Source organism: Salvia splendens, chromosome 4 (assembly GCF_004379255.2).
Source record: "Salvia splendens isolate huo1 chromosome 4, SspV2, whole genome shotgun sequence".
Classification (NCBI taxonomy): Eukaryota; Viridiplantae; Streptophyta; class Magnoliopsida; order Lamiales; family Lamiaceae; genus Salvia; species Salvia splendens.
The window spans coordinates 419,804-440,859 of NC_056035.1; the positions used below are offsets into that span (position 1 = coordinate 419,804).

A 21,056-nucleotide genomic window follows, 5' to 3' on the forward strand; every position below is an offset into this window, starting at 1 on the left:
TTGTTGCAAGCTTCTCACCAGTTTTAGTGAAGGAAACAATTAATAAAGCAGAAATAATGCACCTAAGTTGCATTACACCTTATTTAGAGATAATCCCAGTAACTTATTCACTACTGAAATTTTTCCTAGTACACTATAATAACTAAGTTCATTTATCAACAAGAATCCATGATTTTAAAGGATACAAAGTAGCAGTATGATTTTTTTCTATAAACATGTAAACACCCTCCATAAAAACACAAATTTTCTTAAGATTGTGTGATTTTTTCTTACATCAATGCTTGCTAGGCTGAAAATGTAAAGAAAAGGAAACTATTTTATACTGATTTCCTTGAAACTTAGGGGAGGTGAGTTATATAGAAAAACTTTAGCTCCAGTTTCTCGTTCAGGCATTTTCACAAGCAGGTTGAGTTGATGGAAAAAGTGAAGAATAGCAGCAAAAGTCACGGAGTAAAAAGGGAAGGGAAAGGGAAGCAATACCCTCAAATCGTCGCTGTAAGATTAAATCCATTGCTTCCAAAAGATGGAGGGAAAATACGCCATTTCTGCTTTTTGTGAAGAACAAGATTGATAATTGCAGAAGTCTGAAGAGATTGAAAGCGTTGTAACTATCTCAGCGTTTTAATTTGGAAAAACAAGAAGTGTTGAGTTTTGATTCTCTTTTTCTAGAAACATTTTATTCATTTATTGAGATATAAGTATGAGACATTAATCATTTTCCTTATAAAATCCAGTTTCTTCTGAACGTGTTTTTATTCTTGTCATAAAACTCAAATACATTATGTCAAATATAAATATGTTACATAACTAGTTACACCTTCCACTTTATTTCATACATATGATCTCATACAATATCAGCACCATTTGCATTCTCCATTTTGCCTGCCAAATCATCCATTCCCCTTCAATTTCTGCATCTTTAGTTCTTCAAGAAGCCCAAATTGCTATAAAAACTTGCTAATTTCCTCTCCAATTTTCCCAAAAAAAACCTCAAATGGGATTCCACCATTTAGGTAAAAAAATTATGGGATTTTCCTAAGGAGAGTAAATTTGCAAAATAAAACAAAAAAAGAAGAATAAGAGGAAGATGATGGTGAAACAATTTGGGCTTCTTCTAGTCTTGCTGATAAGCTAAGTATTTTCTTGAGCTCAAGCCAAGTTCAAGGGGATGTTGTTGGGATTTGAAGAAGTGACACAAAATATTGATATAGGTGATCATGTTTTGGAGAGAAGTATATATATATATATATATAGAGAGAGAGAGGGTTTTTCTTTCTTTTTTTTTTTGTTATTCATCGCCTTGAATGTACCAACATAGAAGCATGGTGGCGCAGCGGCGGAGAATGTAAATTCTTGCTCTTTGTTTCTTCACTAAAGAAGCACACTTTCTTGTGAAGCCATTGTTGCTCTTTGAAGAGGAAATTCTCTTGAACTGCACTTCAGCCATTTCTTCAAGTTTTTTTTAACTAGTTTTTCGGGGGCCGGGGGGGAAGAGATTTAGACTTGGAAATTAATCTGAAAAGTTTTTGAAATGTTTTTGGGGAAAAAAGCTCACAAGATGTGTGAAGCTGGACCCTTGAGGGAAAATGGCAAAAGGGTTGTGATATTTATATGATCAAGAAGTTGACTTGGTGTTGGATGGTAGGGATGTACGTGGACAGGTTCGAAATTTGATGGATCTGCATGGGAATTTGGGATGATTTCAATAAATACATTTAATATATTTTGAAAGAGTGATGCTAAATGGCCATAATGTGGCCGGCCATAAAGAGTTAATTTAGTCCATTTACATGTATAAAAAAATTAGAATTACCGATATAAACTTATATGTGTGTGAATGGACTTGTGAGTTGATACTTATCTTTGAATTCCATTACGTAAAACACATTAATATCACGAATTACTGTATACGTTGAGCAACAATCAAGAAATGACAGTAGTAATAAATTGAGCAAAAACTACGAAAGAGCAACACTAACATGTTGAGCAACATATAATGAAGATGATATAAAAGTAAAATCAAGTAGTATTAAACCAAAAATTTGAAAAAAATCAATTTTTTTGTTATTTAATTAATTTATGGCTGGCATAATATGGCCGCATAGCTTTATTCATTTTGAAAATATACTGAAATTTTCATAATTTAATTTATCAATGAGACGAATTAAAACTTGCATAGAATATGGAGTAAAGAAATAGCGGTGAATTGGAATTGAAGAAATGGTTGGAATAATGAGGTGTTTTGGGTTAGAAAAGTGGTAAAGTTTGTATTGAAAATGGAGAGTTGTTTAAATGAAGACAAAGCAAGAAGGCGAGATTATGGGTATAGTGTATCGGGCAGCCGACAAGTTCAATGGTTTACGCTGGCTGGCACTCATTTTGATGGCTTAATTTCTCAAAACAGATTACATGGCTTAATGTATTTTTAACTTCATTTTCAATAAATTATCCGAAAAACTTATTAAATTTAGTTAATTTCTGATTAATTCTATAAGTTAAAATATTATGAGTATTTAATTCATAACTTACGATTGTTATGTTTGTTCTCCTTGAGACTATATTACGATATTATAAAATTCCAATTATTGTAAAACGGATCGACAGACTAAAAGTATGTTCAAAGGTAGGAAATGAACAAGAAATACTATAAATAAAAATGGATTTTATTGGAGTGTTCACTTTGAATCTTCCTTTATCGAAATCTAATAAAATTGCTGCATGGAACATCTCAAAATAACACATAATCCGAGGAGGAAAGTAGGTGAGGTGAATTTAGCCAATGCTTAAATGATAGTCTTAACAAAATTTGGTGGCAATTAAAGTACTATTAATTACACAATCAATGTACATTTGTTAAACAAATTCTTGTTCCTTATCCCAATTGAAGTATTAAGTGCACAATCAATCTACATTTGTTGAACAAATTCTCATTCCATATCTCATTAGAAGTTAGAACTAAGAAGTTTTTTAACTTAAATAAGAGGTAAATTGTAGTAATTTCAAAACGTAAAAGAAAATCATAAAAAGCCTTTTTCTTAAAAAAAATACGAGGGCCTGAAATCATTAATTTGGAGGAACATTCCTTTTACTAAAAAAAAGTATCAGGATCTCCATTTGTGATGGCAATGAACCTTAATCTTGAGAATTGAGTTGTTTGTGTTGGCACAAAGCAACCACATCAATCTTTTCAATAAAATAAATATTTAAGGTACATCTTCTTTTCCCCAATCATTTGACTTTATAAAATGAACGAAACCGGTGGAGCATGATTGGGTTGGGTTGGGTTGGGTTGGTTCAACCCAAGTCAATAGAATCGATGATAAAATTTGAGGCGAGCACAAAAATGGTCAGATCATTTTGTCGGAGTTGTGGGCTTTGGTAGAGCGCATCAGCTATAAAATTTTGAGTCCCATTGGGGCAACACATGAAATAATGTGAGGCTGAATTTTTTCAAGCTAAGAAACATAGCCGAGTCAAGCTAGTCGGTCCGCTCGCCGCCATTATGGATGCTCTAAGCACCTCAAAGGGTGATCAACTCATTCGGGGATTCAAGACAGCTTCGTACCGTAGTCGAGAATCAAACATTTGACCTTTTGGTTAGTTAGGGATGGATGAACCCTTCTTTAGTTTCCTAAAAACTAATCATTTAAATGGAAATTTCCAATTTATCTAGATTTATGCTTAAATACAGAGATATAAGTTGCTGATTTTAAACTCAATCAATCATCAAAAACCAGTTTCAGGAGCTGGAACAACGTATTATCCTCTATTTCTACACTTTTTAAAAATGTTTCTTACACATTTAATTTCTTCTTTTTCTTTTTTTGAAGAATCTAGCTTAGACTAAGCTTGCCTCTGCCACAATTTTCTGCGCTCTCTCAGACAGCAATTCACAATCCTGTGAGAAGAGCCAACAAAAGAAAAATTGATGCAAGAAACCGAACTCTTGAAATTCTTACCTCAAATGTGTAACAACTGTACTATCAAAAACCATGAACTGCAGTTGAAGAAATCACCTTTACAATTGACTCAGCACAAAGCTTTCCTGATAGGACAGCACCTTCCATCGAAGCCAAGTATTTCTGCTTCGTGTAGTCACCGGCTAGATAGAACCCTTCAATCGGAGATTTTTGCAGGGGACGACAAGGCTCCGTGCCAGGTACAGTTTTATATACGGACCTAAGAAAAAAAGTCGGTGGGAATTTTTTTGTAAGTGATCAAACAACAACTACTACTACAAGTCGAGATTCATTTACCGTGGAGTTTTGACAACGTGGTACTTCAAGATTTTTGCTTTGCTCTGATCAGCAGAGATCTCGTCGGGGAATAGCTTTGCGAGTTCCTTCATTGTGGCCTCGATGATTTCCTCATCGCTGCGGGAGATCCATTCTTCTGCGGGGGCAAAAACCAGCTCCAACATGGATTTGTTCGGGTCGTAATATTCCTGAAGAAATATTTTTGTGAAACAATTCAGAAAATTTTAGTGGTGATTTTTACGGCATCAAGAACAATGAAGCTGCTTTAGTTTGGCAAGCAATTCGAATGAGGGGCGTGATTATGGTATAATTTACCTTACAAGCTACGGACATATCAGCATAGACACTGAGGAGCGGGCTCCTGCAGGGGGAAATGCGAACGAAGAAGCTCAACAGAGATTTCGTGAGGAAATACAAACAGAGTTTTACTATGGAATCATAAAATACAATGATGAAACAGGATAACGCAATAAAACCTGCTGAAGAGTAGATGATCATATGTGTTCTTCAGTTTTCGGTCGAACCTGAATCAAATAAAATTTGTGTCAATTTTTCATAATCAGTCGCATTTGAAGAAAATAATAGCCAAATAATGTCGAAGAAGATATAAAAACTCACCATATGTGAACATTTATAACTGGAACTCCGACTAATTTATCCAACTTTTTGAAGTATGGGATTTCTCTCCACTCATCAGGCAGAAGAAGCTTAAGGATATCAACTGAGAAGACAATGATAAATCAAAAGATATTCGAAAGAGGTCTGACTTAAGCTACACGAGAATAGTGAAGACTCTACCAGGTGTTGCAAAGACATATGCATCTCCTTTAATCACATCTCCATTAGTCAGTATGAAGCTTTTGACACTCCCGTCTTCATTTAAATCAATCTTTTGTATTCTTGAGTTCAGGCGGACTTCGCCTCCCAGCAATTGAATATGTTCAGCAATAGGCATGCAAAGTCTTTCTGGCGGATTACCATCCAGAAAAGCCATCTTTGAGCCGTTCTTCTCCTGTTGTTTTCACAAAAATGAATAAAAACTGAATTCCAAAATTCTAGTAGTATAAATTATTGTGAACATAAATACAGAATCATCAAAGCATTCGAGTTCATCCCAATTCAAGCTAAATCCAAAATCTACCTGTAGAAATCTGTTCAATGCAATCAAAATACACTGCATCGAAAGCTCATCGGGGTTAATGAAGTTCAGTGCCTTCGACATGGCAATGAACACTTCATCGGTTATCCTCTCCGGTACGCCCTGAGACAGATTAGGATAATGAGGCGCTATCAGTAAAAAATGATTATGTTTAACTAATCACTCTACTAATGGAAAACTTGCGTCCCTTGACGAAGAAAAGAAGCACGTACTTGCTTTTTCATCCAGTCTGTAACGGTTATTCCATCTTGCGCCTCAACATAAGATTGTCCCCCGGCTATAGCTGGTAAAAGCCCAATGGCAAACTTGATTTTCTCCTCCCATGTCAGCATTTCATTGTTCTTCAAGATTGCCAAAATACCTACAGATGATGCAAGGTAACGACTTTCAATGGAGAATTATATAAGCCTTGTTGTCTAGTAAAGCACATTTCTAGCTCACCGTTGAATGGTGCAGGTAAGATTTCAGGAAAATCAAATCTGCTGAACTCGCCTGGCTTGTTTGGCATCGCGAATATCATAGAGTGCTCTTTCCATTGCAACCGATCATTAATACCGAGCTCACCAAACAAGTTCTGTATATTTGGGTATGCCCCAACTAATACAAAAACAAACATCAATATATGAGTCATACAGTGCATATGATTTCGAAAAATGATTTTAGGCAGTTTAAATAGAAAGAAGTAAAATACAATTACAGTTGCCATCACTGAATTTCAGAATAGGAGAAGAGATATTGAACTTACAGAATATGTGAAGACCAGTCTCGTACCAATCTCCGTCCTCATCTTTCCACGCAGCCACCTGGGTGAAAAGAACTACGACAAATCACAAGGCAAAATTCAAAAAAGAAGAAACAATGAGCAAGAACTGAATGCCAACCTTTCCACCGAGAACATCCCTCGCTTCCAACAATATTGGTTTATGGCCGGCATCTGCCAAATACTTTGCAGTTGACAAACCAGCCAGACCTATATGAATCCAACAGTACACATTTAAGCCAACAACAATAGCTTTGCGAGATAATATCAAGAAACAAATGATGCTAAAAACGAGAACTAGTTATGCTATCCAGTAGAGAATCGAGATTCAAGCTAAAATATGATCAGTCAATATTCTTACCTGAACCGGCAATCACAATTTCCAACGGCTTGCTTGGACGAGGAGATGCGCGAAATGTTGAAGATAAACGAGCAGCATCTAAAAAGTTAACTGTATTTTCGAGCTCAGGTCTCGGATAATCAATGCAAACAACCTACTTAACAAATAAAAGCATCAGATCAAACACTCATCTACTCAAAACTAATTGAAGATTTAAACATTTAAGCCATTTATTCAGCATACTTTCAAAGGATGCACGTTCCTTTTGGATCTGTTTGAAAAAGCATGTGTAGTTGGCATCCTCAGCTTGTGGCCCATGGCATCACAAACTGCAAAGGATATGCCATTCCCAATGGAGCTGCCGTGCTGCGGGCTCAAGACAGTGCACATGTTACACTGCCTGCTCAAGTTGACCGCAGAAACATGTCCGAATTGTGACATCTTTCGAATTGAAGATTCTTTGATTCCCTTTTGACTAATTTCAATCACAATTCAACAGCAACTGCAATTTGTCAAAGAATTTAGGGAGTTTCAATGTTGAGTAAGCATACATTATCCATCTCAAGAAAGCCAAATTTCTTATACATATGAAATCTTAAGAAATGCAAAGACACTTTCCTATACTAGAATGGAATTGAATATTCCCTTCCGACTAATTTCAACTGCATCTTTCCACAAAAAAAATATGGCATTTCTCATGTTGAGTAAGCATCCAATAACCATATCAAAAAATCCATATTTCAATACATAGGTAAACATAAATAAATAAATGAATAAAATCTTTGCTAAACTAGAATGGTCACCTTAAAATTTTCAAACACCATTCTTAAGCAGCAAAGAAATCCAAACAAATTCTAACAATTGAAAAGATGTAACCAAAACACATCTTTCCTTAAACAATTTGGCCACAACATAGGATTGTTGGTAGATGCATCACAAACAGCACCAAGCTAAAACGAACTCAACAAAAAAAAGGCATCAGTTTAGCAAATAAAACAAAGGGCAGCCTCAATACTTGCTAATTTCACCTCTAATTTGATTGAAATTGAGAAGGGGCAGTTTCGAAAAACCAAACTCAAGCAAAAAGATAGAGTTTTGAATAACAATAAAACCCAATTCTTCAACAAATCAACATCGAAAGAGAGAAAGGGAAAAAGAAAGATGTTACCTTTGGCCAACTAAGAATTGGGAGGTGGAGAATCTGGGTGAATTGAGTTATGGTGTTTTTGTTTGAAAATGAAAACACGGGTTTATTTGAAGAAACAGAGCTAAGTACAAATTGCAGACGGTTTGATAGTGCTGAGTTGTGGCATCTTTGGAGCCAAGATGAGTAGGAGGATTATATGCAGAAATGAATAGGAAATTAATGGTGATGACTAGCATAGGTTTGGCAGTTATATATGAGAATTGGTTTGTTATTTTGGCTTCTTTAGCGTATGGGAAATTGTTGCGAATATACCATCATCCAATTCCTCTCCCTGTTTTCTCGTGTCATTAATTTGGCACGAAATTCAACTGAATTGCGTCAAATATGTCATCGTTCATTCCTCGGTATCTCTCTCGATCGATATCTCCTCACTCACAGCACTAGTGGGCTGAGCTCCCAAATAATTACTTCAAAGGGGCTTTTATGAATACTTTGATTGGCATAGCCCAAAAATAAGCCCATATTGAAATATGATTTCACATTTAAATGGGCTTCGAGTAAAAAATATAGTACTTACTACTAGTAATACAACAAGTAGCAACAACAACAATAATATGGCCTGATAATAATGCACCACGCGATTCTTGAACCATCATTTCGAATCAAAATCGGACCGGTGGTCAATGGCTCAGAAACAGTGACCACGAGTCGAACCAAAATTGAAATCATAATCGAATTAGCTGCGGTTTAGTTATAATTTAAAATTTTGGATGTCGTTTTGAATAGTGACCGCAATTCTGAGTCGAACCGAAATTGAAATTGAAATTGAAATCGTAATCGAAATAAGGTGGATTAATTACAATTTGAAAAAATAACTCGGAACCAACTATTTTTATACCAGCAACATGATTTAAATATGTTGGGTTTCTTTCACATTCATCACAACACTTAGCTTGTATAATGTGGATAGTAATCATCACAAACTTTCACTAGAACACTATCCCAAAGCAAAAATAATTGTTTCTTTGAAATTTTCCAATCAAAACATTGGCTTCAACTTCTTATTTTCCTTTTCAATTAAATAGACAGAGGGAGAAAGAGAGCTCCACCGACAGGAACAACCGACTTGATCGTTATTCAGACATTCGCCCACCTCTATACAAAACTACCACTCTATTTTGTCTTAATTGCAAATATACCCCATCTAATTTTAAAAATTAGTAGTATAATACTACTATATCATTAACTTCTCTAATCTTTTTTAATAACAAAATGCGCACATAGAGACATAAGAGCATCCACAACCGTGCTCTTGCCAGCGGCACGGTTGTGGGCCCGGGCGGTACTATTCATGCCTGCTCTCTGGCAAGAGCACAATACCCACAACTGTGCTCTTCCGCAAGGACGAGCACAATTAATATAAAATTCAATTAAACAAAAACATTTCCATAATATTAAAATTCATTTAAAAACCACAATAAATATTACAAATTACAAATAAAATTAAAAATTACATAATTAAAATCCTAAAAATTAAAAATTACATAATTAAAATCCTAAAAATTAAAAATTACATAATTAAACTCCTAAAAATTAAAAATTACATAATTAAACTCATAAAAATTGAGATTTAGAGAGTTGTTTAGTATAGTGTCATTTTTTGTGTTTGAAATGAGAGTATTTATAGATGAAAGTATGAATTTTGGGGTAAAAATAATGAAAAAAAATAAATTAAAAGTGTGGAAAAAATGGATATATTTTATTAGGAAGTGAGAAAATATTTTTTTTATTAATTTTGAATTTTTTCAGATTTTTTCGATTTTATTAAAAAAATAATAATAAAAAATGATAAATCAACGGGCCAATCAGAAGCTGCCACGTCGCCACCTCGTGCTCTTGCCGCTGGCACGGACGTGCTCTTAGCTAAGAGCACCACCCTGCCAGCGGCAGGGCGCATCAACGGACGAGCTCCGTCCTTGCCAGCGGCAAGGACGGCGGTGAGCATGCTGCTCACCGCTGCGGATGGTCTAAATACCACATGTGATGTAATAAAATAATTGTAATATTCACTGAAGGCGGAGTTTAGCTTTAAGAGAGTTTATAAACATAATTGAATTATAGGTACAATTTGGATATTAATTATTTTTTTAAATAAGGCAAATGGTGCTAATCTACATTTTTATTGAAGTTGTCAAGATTCAAACTACCCAGTCGATCAAAAAAAACTACCCAGTCAATCAAGCTTGAAATGTAATTTTAAGTTTACTACTATTATTAAAGTAAATCCGAAATTATGATCTTGTGTAGTAGGAGTATATTTTAAACCATTTTATATTACTAAATTTTTTTTAGAAATTGACAGCACAGCTGCTCCTCCACAATAACTTGATGCCCCATGTGTGTGTGGGAATGCATATAGAGTTGGACTTTGTGCAGACGGATTGGATTCAATTCTACTTGAATCGCATTTGATTCGATACATATTTCTCTCGATGTAGTATTTACCTTTTAGCGTTTATATGATTATAAAATAAAAATAAATAAATGTTACTTTTGTATCTATTCACAGTGCATTTGTTTACAATTTACAAATGAGTGTTAATGTTATAAGGTTAGCGGAGAGAATGCGAAGTGGACATGGCCATAATTATAAAGCATAAGAAGTCGAGAATGATAGGAGTATTATTTATTTGTGTGTATATATCGATACATACATAACATGTCTATTCTTACTTATGTAAACATTATATTGCTTAGCTGGCTTCAACAAGTTTGGCAATGTCAACTAATTAGGATATGAAATGAAATATAGTCAACAATTTAAAGTTATCATAAACCTAACTTACACCTCATATATAGCCATTGTAATCCTTTCAAAAATCAAAATAGTGTATATATCAATGGAATTAACAAATTTGCAAATAATATCACAAAAACTAAGAAGATACTACTCCCTCCGTTCCGCACTACTCGCACTTTTCCTTTTGGGCACAGAGATTAAGGAATGAATGATAGACAAAGTCAACAATTACGGCTGTAGGTATAAATTGTTACTAAAAATGGAAAGAGTGCAAATAACTTGGGACACCCAGAAAGGAAATAAATGCAAGTAGTGCGGGACGGAGGGAGTATTATATAGTTCAAACATGGGTAGTGGACATGACACTAACACATATGGAGTACCAAAAAAGCACAAAACTTTCTTTATGGCTAGTTTTGGCTAGCAAAGATTAAAAAAAATTATTATTTGTCGCATAAATAAAACATAAAATAACAATCACAAGCAATAGTGGCCTTCCAATCAACAAGATCCACCTCCCACTTGATCTCTTCCCTTCAAGGTAAATTGACAATAATTTTTAATATGTTATACATCTACCATTAAAAACAATAAGCTGTCTTTGTAGTTGGTTGTAATTGACATCTCAATTATAGTATATTAATACTACTAATCATCTATTATTAATTTATTTGATATGGTTTTGTTGTCTCTCTCAAACTCACCAATAACCATCACACTCAGTTCATTCATTTTGCCCTTGTCTCTATGGCAGTTAATGTAATTTCATTTTCGTTAACTATTTGTAAATGATATGTGATGATTCCGCGAATTTTTGATGTTTGTAAATGCTGGTAGAGAATGAAGATTATGACACGAAGAATTTACGTGGTTCGATTTACTGAAGTAAATCTACGTCCACGGGAAAAAGGGAGGGCAAGATTGTATTGCTTGATCTGTTTTCTACAGCTTACAAATACAAACTTGCTATTTGCTATATGGTCTTTTATCTCTGGAGAGCTTCTAACCTCTTCTATCAGATCTAAGTTCTATTTATATAATGAACTCAGATCATGGCTTGCGTCACCACCCTAAGTCGTGGATGTCGTGTAGGTTATGGCCTAAGATCGTGGGTGAAGCGTAGGTCATGGCCTACGATCGTGGCCTGAACTGACATCACGTGGTAGTGGGTGTGTTGGACATCCGGTATGGGTCCACTAACTCCTTGTTCGGTCGAATACCGAGACCGAACTGCTTTGGTTGCCGATCTGAGAGTAGAGCTTGATGCCGACCTGAGAGCAGAGCTTGATTGGTTGGCTTTTACCGAGCTGTAGGCTGAGGCCGAACTCTTTGGTAATGCCGAACTGAACTCTTGGGCTTTGGGCTGGCCGAGCTGTCACTGCTATTGGGCTTGTTTAGTACGTACCCCATCACTACCCCCCCCGAAAAGCGAAGTGATTCACTTCGGCGAAGCGAGTCACTTCGGCATTCTGGAAAAGGGTACGGGGGAGGCTGAAGTCAGGGGACGTGCCCTGCGCGTGACTGCATTAAATGCGGCATTAAATGCGACAGTAAAATCCGGCCGTTGAATCCTGAAAAGGTGGGATATGAAACGGTGCGATGATTTGAAATCTTTTCCAAATCTGATAAATACCGTCTTTCTTCATCATTTGAACACCTTTGCTATTGGCTTCTTCTGCACTCTCTATCTTCTGCGTGAAAAATTTCCTTCCGCTTTCAAAAATTTCTTCAGACTACCTTCACCTTCAAAAAGTAAGAAAAATGTCTTCTTCTTCTTCTTCGGAGTCGGGTAGCGTTAGGAAAGGGGGTAAGGGGTCTTCTAGCCGGAAAGAATCCGGGGAGAAGACCGTAGAGTATTTTCACAGTATCTTGAGTAAGGATACTGTGATATCCCTTTACGAAAAATACTCTTTTCCTGGGGGGAAGGCGGTGGTACCTGACGGTGATCACAGGGCTGACTCCCCGCCGGAGGGTTACGTCACCGTGTATGAGGCCTGCTTAGAATGCGGGCTTCGTTTCCCCCTCCCTTCTGCCTTTATAGATTTACTAGATTTTTTTCAGCTTCCTTTAGGCCAGGTGACTCCGAACTCTTGGAGGCACTTGTCGGCCTTCGCTGCCGAACTCCGTAGGTTAGGAAGGGATTTGTCTTTGAAGGCGATCCTTAAATTCTTTCAATTTAAGAGGAAGGGGTCTTGGTTTTACTTGATCCCTTTACAGCCCTTTAGGGCCTTTTGTAAAACGAAGTGGCCGAAGTGGCAAAATCGCTTCTTCTACTATGATAGGACCGCGGCTCCTAGTTTTCCCTGGAGAGGGCCGGAGTCCGTTATCCGTCACCCTCGGCCTGAACCGTTGGACGAGCTCGATGGCGAGCTCAACAAGATTCCCATAGTTAGGAAACAATACACGGAGTCTGAGCTCGTCAAGGGCGACGTCGTGTTCGACATCTCGTCTTCGGACGAAGAGGCCGAGGGTGAGGATTTCTCTTTATCTTTATGCTCTACTGCTTTAACGAAGAAAATCTGACTTTGCTTTCTTGCTTTTTGGCAGTGTTCATGTTGAATAAGGCTATCAGAAAGTCCTCCGAGCCTGTGGAGCCGGAGAGAGAGAAGGCTACCAGCTCGGCGCCTGATGCCGAGAAGAATCCGAAGAGGCAAAAGACCTCTTCGGGTCCAAAGAAGCCGGAGTCGACTTCGGCAAGCAAGAAGGGGCAGACCCAGAAGCCCCCAAGGGCGCCAGAGAAAGACGTGGTCTTGGCGCCTCCTTCGGAGCATATCTGTGAGCCATTTTTATGGCCCACGGACTTCGCCGAGGTGAATTGTCTTCTTGATTCCTTGGCTTGGCTTCTGTCTTGTATTTTTGGTGCCCTCTGTTAACTTTTTTCTTTATTCATTTTCAGAGGAACGATATGCTCTCCAAGCTCGTCGCCGTCGAACTCTCCAAAGCGTCCCATGACTATGCCGAGATGCAGAGGAAGTTGGCGGCTGCTTGTCATCGGGCCGAACAGGCTGAGGCTAACTTTGAGAAGGCCAGAGCTGCTAGGATTTCGGCCCAGGATGAAGCTCAGTTTGCCAAAAACCAGCTCGTCATCCAGCGAGAGCAGGCGAAGCGGAGCGATGCTGCTGCCGTGGTTGCCCAAGGGGAGGCTCTCCGTGTTTACACGGAGAAACTCTTTTTGAGCAGCCAGTTCTCGGCCTTTGTCGGTAGCCTGGTAAGGCTAATTGCCGATAAGGGCGAGCAGGGGGCCGACGTCGTGCTGCCTCTGTACAGCCGAGAGATAGCAGCTCGGCTTCAGAATCTGCCGCTCCTTGAGGAGCTCGCTTCATCTTCGGTCCTGCTTTCTGCAGACCGAGTCCGGAGTTGTCGAGCTGATCGGGACGAGAACCTGGAGGCTATCTTTGCCTCCGTGGGACCCGTTTCACCCGCTTCGACTTACAACGGAGAGGGTGAGGCCGAGCCGCTGGAGCGGGAGGCCGAAGTCGATCAGGCCGGGCATCCGGAGAAGGAGGCCGATCAGGAGGCGGAGGCGAGGCCGGCAGGAGGCGAGGCCGAGGCTGAGGTAGCCCAGGAGAAGGAAGCTGTACCAGACCGAGGAGCCGGAGACGAAGCAGGCGGAGTATGATTTCGTCTCCCTTCTCTTAGTCTAGTTTCTTCCTTGTAAAATGGCCTTGAAGCCCTAGTGTAAAAAATTTTCCTTGTGAATGAAAAATTCTCTACATTTGTCTTCGTATAGCTTTTCGTACTCGCCTTTATTCCTGTTGTATTTTACTATCTGCTCGGTATAGCTGCCGAACTAATATAGCTGCTTTGTACCCAAGGAGATGGAGATACTTCACTGGAAACGGCTGTACTCTTCGGCTTTGGACGAAGCTGAGAGAAGAGCTATAGCCGATCAGACGAAGAATGACGAGCTTCTGGCTCGTTTAGTGAAGCTGGAGGCCGATATCAAGGACTTAGAGTCCGATAAGAAAGATCTGGAGGCCGAGCTGAATACGGCCATTGCTGAGAGGACTGCGTATGAGGATTACATCCGTGTGCGCGGGGGAATGACCATATCAGAAGTTCAGGAACGAGTTGACGAACTGTGGGAGGAATATAATGTACTCCGGAGGAACAATGCGCTGGAGAGCTCGGCTTGCCAACAAGTCGTGACATCATTGCGGCGCTGGGCTTCTCGGTACAACATTGTTCTTTCTCGGCGCCCCTCCATAGAAAGATTCCTTCGGCATATCGCGCCAACAGATGCTCGCACTCCAGATCAAACCTCTGGTTCCCTTGTTCAAAATCCTACTCCCAGCCAACAACGAACTCCGGAACAGCCGGAAACGTCAAGACGAGAACGGGCTCAGGAGCAACCGGAATCGTCAAGACAGGGACGGACTGAAAATCGCCGAGGAGTTGTGACTATGAGCGAGCAAGATCAGCAGATGCTTATTGCAGAGACTCTTCATCGCCGAGGTGTTAGGACTTCTCGAGCTCGGGGAAGAGGCGTTGGGTCGAGGATAGCATCTCGTCGACCTGCTTATTCTTCATCTGCTCGGAACAACCGAAATCGGCTTCCAGAGGATTTTGCAGATAGGTGGCTTAACTTCAGCAACCCTGGACAGTAGAATAGTCCTTTGTAATAGCGTAACGCCATTTTGTAGGGTAGCGGAGTTGTGTGCCGAACAAGATTTGAAAATGAAATTTTGTTTTTGTTTTCGCTTCTAACACTGTGTATTTACAGCTTAGCGAAAAAATTTCATCGTACTTGTCCTCGGTCTTATGAAGTAAACTTCTTTGACCGGACTTGTCTTTGGTCTGATGAAATAAACATCTTTGACCGGACTCGTCTTTGGTCTGATGAAATAAACATCTTTGACCGGACTCGTCTTTGGTCTGATGAAATAAACATCTTTGACCGGACTCGTCTTTGGTCTGATGAAATAAACATCTTTGACCGGACTCGTCTTTGGTATGATGAAATAAACATCTTTGACCGGACTCGTCTTTGGTCTGATGAAATAAACATCTTTTGACCGGACTCGTCTTTGTGTTCTAATTTGGCGATTTTCGTCGCCGGGATCGAACTTTCCCTTGTCCTAATTCGGCGAGTTTTATCGCGTGGATCGGACTTTCCCAGTTAACCGAAGTGGTCTTATGCAGTAAACCTCTTTGACTAGACATGGTCGTCCTCGGTCTTATGAGGTAAACTGCTTTGACCGAACTTGGTCGTCCTAATTCGGCGAGGTTTATCGCGTGGATTGGACTTTCCCTTGTCCTAATTCAGGCAAGTTTTATCGCGAGAATCGGACTTTTGTTGCAGTTCGTTTCAGACGAAGTGCTTGATTCTTAAGCAGAATTGTGGTCTTGTATCCTCTTTAGAAGCTTTGACACACAATCGTGGGCTTGTTGCAGCTCGTTTCAGACGAACTGCTTGTTTAAGCTGAATTGTGGTCTTGTATCCTCTTTAGAAGCTTTGACGCACAATCGTTTGCTTGTATGTTCTAAAAAGGGGATCAGCCTTTGAAGAGCGAGATACCTCAGTTTTATTTGTAAGAGACGACACTCACATAGACAGACACAACGCACGTAGAGACAAGAACAAGTAAAAAACAAAGAAAACACATAAGACTGACTGACCGGACTGTCTCTTACAAATGGAACTTTTTGAGGTTGGAAACGTACCATGTTCGGGGTACTTGTGCTCCTGACGCGTGAGTCAATTTGTAAGACCCTTTGCCGAGGACTTCTGACACCCGATATGGACCTTCCTATGTGGGTTCGAGTTCGCCCAGCTTTTCTGCTCGGCTTACTTCGTTGTTTCTCAAGACGAGATCTCCCACTTGAAATTGCAGCTTCTTCACCCTTTGGTTGTAATACCGGGCTACTTGCTCCTTGTACTTGGCTGCTTTTAGGTAGGCCAATTCTCTTCTTTCTTCGGCAAGATCTAGTTCGGCTCTCAGTCCGTCACCATTCATTTCTGAGGAGAAATTGAGTTCGGGGACTGGATATGCCGATCTCAACCGAATCACGGCTTCAGTGCCGTACACCATCGAGTTCGGCTCCGGTGTGACTTCGGTCATTTCGCCGGCCTCTGATTCCGGCTGCTGTGATTGCTATGCTTGATGGTGCCGAACTGATTGCTCGGCACTTTTAAGCGCAATCTGCGAACACACTTGCTCTTTTTCGATCACCTCGGATGACCGCTATCTCTCCTTTAGTGGAGAAGGTGTTCGGCGAGGATGCCTCTGATCGCTATGACCGGGCTTCTTTTTGTCTTCTCTAGATGAGCTGTCTAAAGACCGTTTTCGACGGTCTGCCTCATCGGCACGAGAAAACTTGTCCGCAATGTCCCACATCTCTTGAGCTGTTTGCGGACCGCACTCCACGAGCTTTCTGTAGAGAGCTCCGGGCAGGATTCCATTTTGGAATGCCGAAATGATAAGTAGATCATTGAGATTATCTACTTGTAGGCATTCCTTATGGAATCTCGTCAGGAAGTCGCTGATCTTTTCGTCGCGACCTTGACGTATAGAAAGCAGCTGAGCCGAAGTGATCCGGGCTTCCGCTTTCTGAAAGAACCTCCTGTGGAAAGCATCCATTAGATCTCGGTAGGATCTAATGCTGCCTTGGGGGAGGCTATCGAACCACCTTCTTGCGTTCCCGATAAGCAGCTCGGGAAACAGCTTGCACATGTGGACCTCGTTGAGACCCTGGTTCGCCATGTTATATTGATAGCGTCCCAAGAAATCATGAGGATCCACGAGTCCGTCATAGGTTATCGACGGAGTTCGGTAGTTCTGTGGTAGGGAAGTTCGGGTAATATCGTCCGAGAACGGAGTCATCAATGCTCCGTACATGGCGAACCCGACATCTCTTCGGTATGGAGGAGTTGGAGTTCTCCTGTGATTCCGGTACCGAGGATTCTCTCTCCTGGAAGACATGACACTACTGCGGTAGTGACTGTCTCGTATGGAGGGAGAGGGAGAATCCGCCGTTTTCGCCTCCGGCTGCTTTTGGCTTTTTTGCAGGAAGGTTAAGAATTCCTCCTGCTTTTCAGCCAAAAACAGCTTGACAGCCTCGTTCAAATCGGGCTGCTGGGAAGACTCGGTGTGACGGCTTTTGGAGCGGCTTGTTCCTTCGCCATGAGAACTGGTGGTGGATTTATCCCTAGGCTGTTTTCCCGACCTATGGGATGGATTGGCTTCCTCCTGGTTCTCCCGGGCAGGAATACGGGTATTCTGCGATCTGGTATGCATTTTTTGGGTGGAGAAAATGGATCAAAAATTCGCTTTATCACAAATTTTGTTCTCTGGTTCCCACAGACGGCGCCAGTGATGATTCCGCGAATTTTTGATGTTTGTAAATGCTGGTAGAGAATGAAGATTATGACACGAAGAATTTACGTGGTTCGATTTACTGAAGTAAATCTACGTCCACGGGAAAAAGGGAGGGCAAGATTGTATTGCTTGATCTGTTTTCTACAGCTTACAAATACAAACTTGCTATTTGCTATATGGTCTTTTATCTCTGGAGAGCTTCTAACCTCTTCTATCAGATCTAAGTTCTATTTATATAATGAACTCAGATCATGGCTTGCGTCACCACCCTAAGTCGTGGATGTCGTGTAGGTTATGGCCTAAGATCGTGGGTGAAGCGTAGGTCATGGCCTACGATCGTGGCCTGAACTGACATCACGTGGTAGTGGGTGTGTTGGACATCCGGTATGGGTCCACTAACTCCTTGTTCGGTCGAATACCGAGACCGAACTGCTTTGGTTGCCGATCTGAGAGTAGAGCTTGATGCCGACCTGAGAGCAGAGCTTGATTGGTTGGCTTTTACCGAGCTGTAGGCTGAGGCCGAACTCTTTGGTAATGCCGAACTGAACTCTTGGGCTTTGGGCTGGCCGAGCTGTCACTGCTATTGGGCTTGTTTAGTACGTACCCCATCAATATGTCTTGGCCTATTGAATATTTACTTAATTTTAATACATTTATATTATTGCTGGATTACTAAAACACCAAAACATATATACGCGTATATACACAAAAAATGTTCCATATTTTCATTTATTCCCTTCTGGACTTTGATTTTCATGCAAATTATAATTTGATAATTTTGATAATAACTCTTTAGTTAGACTGTCAAACCAATGATAAGATCATATACGATTAACTAAACATCAGTTAAGCTTATAACATCTGTATTTATTTGTATACATTATAAATAACGGTAATTGTCATATTGTCAAACTATAAAATCATATAGATGATGAAAAAAATATAAACACCTTATAATACTTACCCTTATTGCGAAGTAGGTTGATTTTTTAAGCATTTTCCACACAATTTGTGTTAGCAAACTTGTATTTAAAATATTCCAACAAATAAAATTTGTTAATAGTAATTAGTAAGTACTCAATTTTACATATTCGAATTATATTGAGTATTTTTTTTACTGTAATATCTATTGCTCACATTACGCAATTAACATCACTAATTCAATATAATGCATGTCTTGGTAATAGAAGTATATAAAATTATAAATTATCATAACCCTTAAAGGCTACTACAAGACATACTGTTTTCTTTTTTTTTCCTAACGAAGGCATACTCTTTTCAAGGAAAACGAATATTGTGATAACCAAGATTCACAGAACCGATTTTTTTGTAAAGTATAATTATATGTTATAATATATTTATTTATTTTTTTGTCTTGTTTTCTAAGAAAAAAAGAAACTATTTCTTGAAGAAATCACATATACCTACTATCCATGCCCCATCTCTTAACTAATTTAATTATGATATGCTGACACATAGGTGGGCTCATTTTAATTGTGAGAATTATCATTTCCTTTACACTATAATCTTATTGGATCATAATTTTTGTAGTGGTGATCAACCAAATATGCTAAATATTGAATAATATTTTGTAATATATTAATGGATTATTGGAATGAAATTGCAAACATTTCCCCCTCTAAAACTGGTTTATCTAAGTTCAACAAATTTTGATTTTATTGTCATAATTAAATGTGTGGGCATGGGGTCTAGACAGCTTAATGTTGTTATAAAACTCATGTACATTCAATTGTGTTTGACCACATATTAAAACCCTAACCATATATTAACAACCCATCTTCTTGACTTCCCAACTCATTTTTGTACTCATTATTTGAGCGGTGGTTTTAATTTCTTTTATTTCATTAAAAATTAATACATTCAACCTAATCATTCTTTAAAATCCATGGTTCGAAAATAATGCTTTGATATGTATATGTAGATTATATGTTAATCAAAATGAATTATACACACATTTAAAGACAAGACATAGCTAGGTGTATGTGATTAGGGTAAGATAGTAATTTTCGTTTAATTTGATGATGATAGGAGCCTATAGCAAAGTCGTCAAAAGATTGAAATAATTACTAGTAGAACATTATGATTTCACTATACATTTAATTAATCTCACTAATTTGGACTTTTTATCTTTTTTGTACAAGGGACAACACCTAAAGGAGATTACTCATTACCAGCTTTTAATGCAAATCAATACTCCCTTAAATAATTATAAGGTTGAATTAAATTACCTAATTAATTACAGTCGTTCTGATACATTGTACGTATCATTTAATTTTCGTATTGAATACTTTTGTAAATAATACATTCAAAATGAAGTTGAAATATCCATTATTAAATCGTTAAAATTGGATTATGAATAAATATAATATCTACTAGTATTACAACCTTGCACTTACTATATATAGGGAAAATAAATATTGAAAATGGAAGATTTAGTACCACATTCTTTATGCTTATAAAAAACATTATTACCATTTTTCAATATATAATTTCACAACGTGGAAACCCATTTTTTATTTTATTTTATACTCTGAAAAATATGATTGAGTAGATACAAAGAGATTAGCAAGAAAAAACAGCTTCATTAAAGTGTGGAAAATGAAATACAACTGGATTTTGATGTGAATCCACTTTATACATTTATATATTTTTGGAAAAAATAATAAAATTGATTTCATTCTCAAATTTAGACGCATTTCCTTAGCAATACTTCCAAATGAAATGAATTAAGTATCTTGCACTGTTCTATTATTCTACTATATACATTCCATGATTTTTTCTTCTCATTTATAATTATTATTCCGCGGCATGTCTCATTCGTTCTGAGTATTATTTATTCTATAAATTCGATAATACCATGACATACATATGGCATCATCATTACTCGAAATATAATGAAAGAACTATTACTAAAAATTATGTAATAAGAGTAAATAAATATATAGAATGCATAAAATTAAAAAATGAAACTTTTTCCAAGTCAAAAAGGATGCCCTTTATATGAATCCCGTGACTCGCTCCTCTATAACGGGAAAATTTATTTCAGAAAAGAAACAAAATTCAATTTTATCTTCGAATTTAGCAATTTTATCATGTGGCAACTGTAGGTTGTTGAAAGCTACATCACAATTAATAAAATCTAAGAGAAAAATACTATCTTGAATAAAATCGACATAAAAACGCGTTCTTGATAACTAAATTTTATATTCAGGGTTTTTCTCTTTCGAGAAATATTTACTTATTATTATACTTGT

At 38.3% G+C, this 21,056-nt stretch overlaps 1 protein-coding gene across 1 annotated transcript; it reads right to left on the reverse strand.

Moving 5' to 3' along the window:
• Positions 1-3,696: 3,696 nt before the first annotated feature.
• LOC121801249 (15-cis-phytoene desaturase, chloroplastic/chromoplastic-like) lies at positions 3,697-7,990 on the reverse strand. The gene is made up of 15 exons (XM_042200698.1): positions 7,684-7,990; positions 6,759-7,017; positions 6,537-6,669; positions 6,297-6,385; positions 6,161-6,218; positions 5,857-6,012; positions 5,628-5,776; positions 5,398-5,517; positions 5,055-5,268; positions 4,875-4,977; positions 4,733-4,780; positions 4,572-4,617; positions 4,257-4,444; positions 4,017-4,179; positions 3,697-3,898 (listed from the first exon to the last, which is right to left on the reverse strand). The coding sequence occupies exons 2-15, from the start codon at positions 6,954-6,956 to the stop codon at positions 3,839-3,841; spliced, it is 1,725 nt and encodes a 574-aa protein (XP_042056632.1). The 5' UTR covers positions 6,957-7,017; positions 7,684-7,990; the 3' UTR covers positions 3,697-3,838.
• Positions 7,991-21,056: the final 13,066 nt, after the last annotated feature.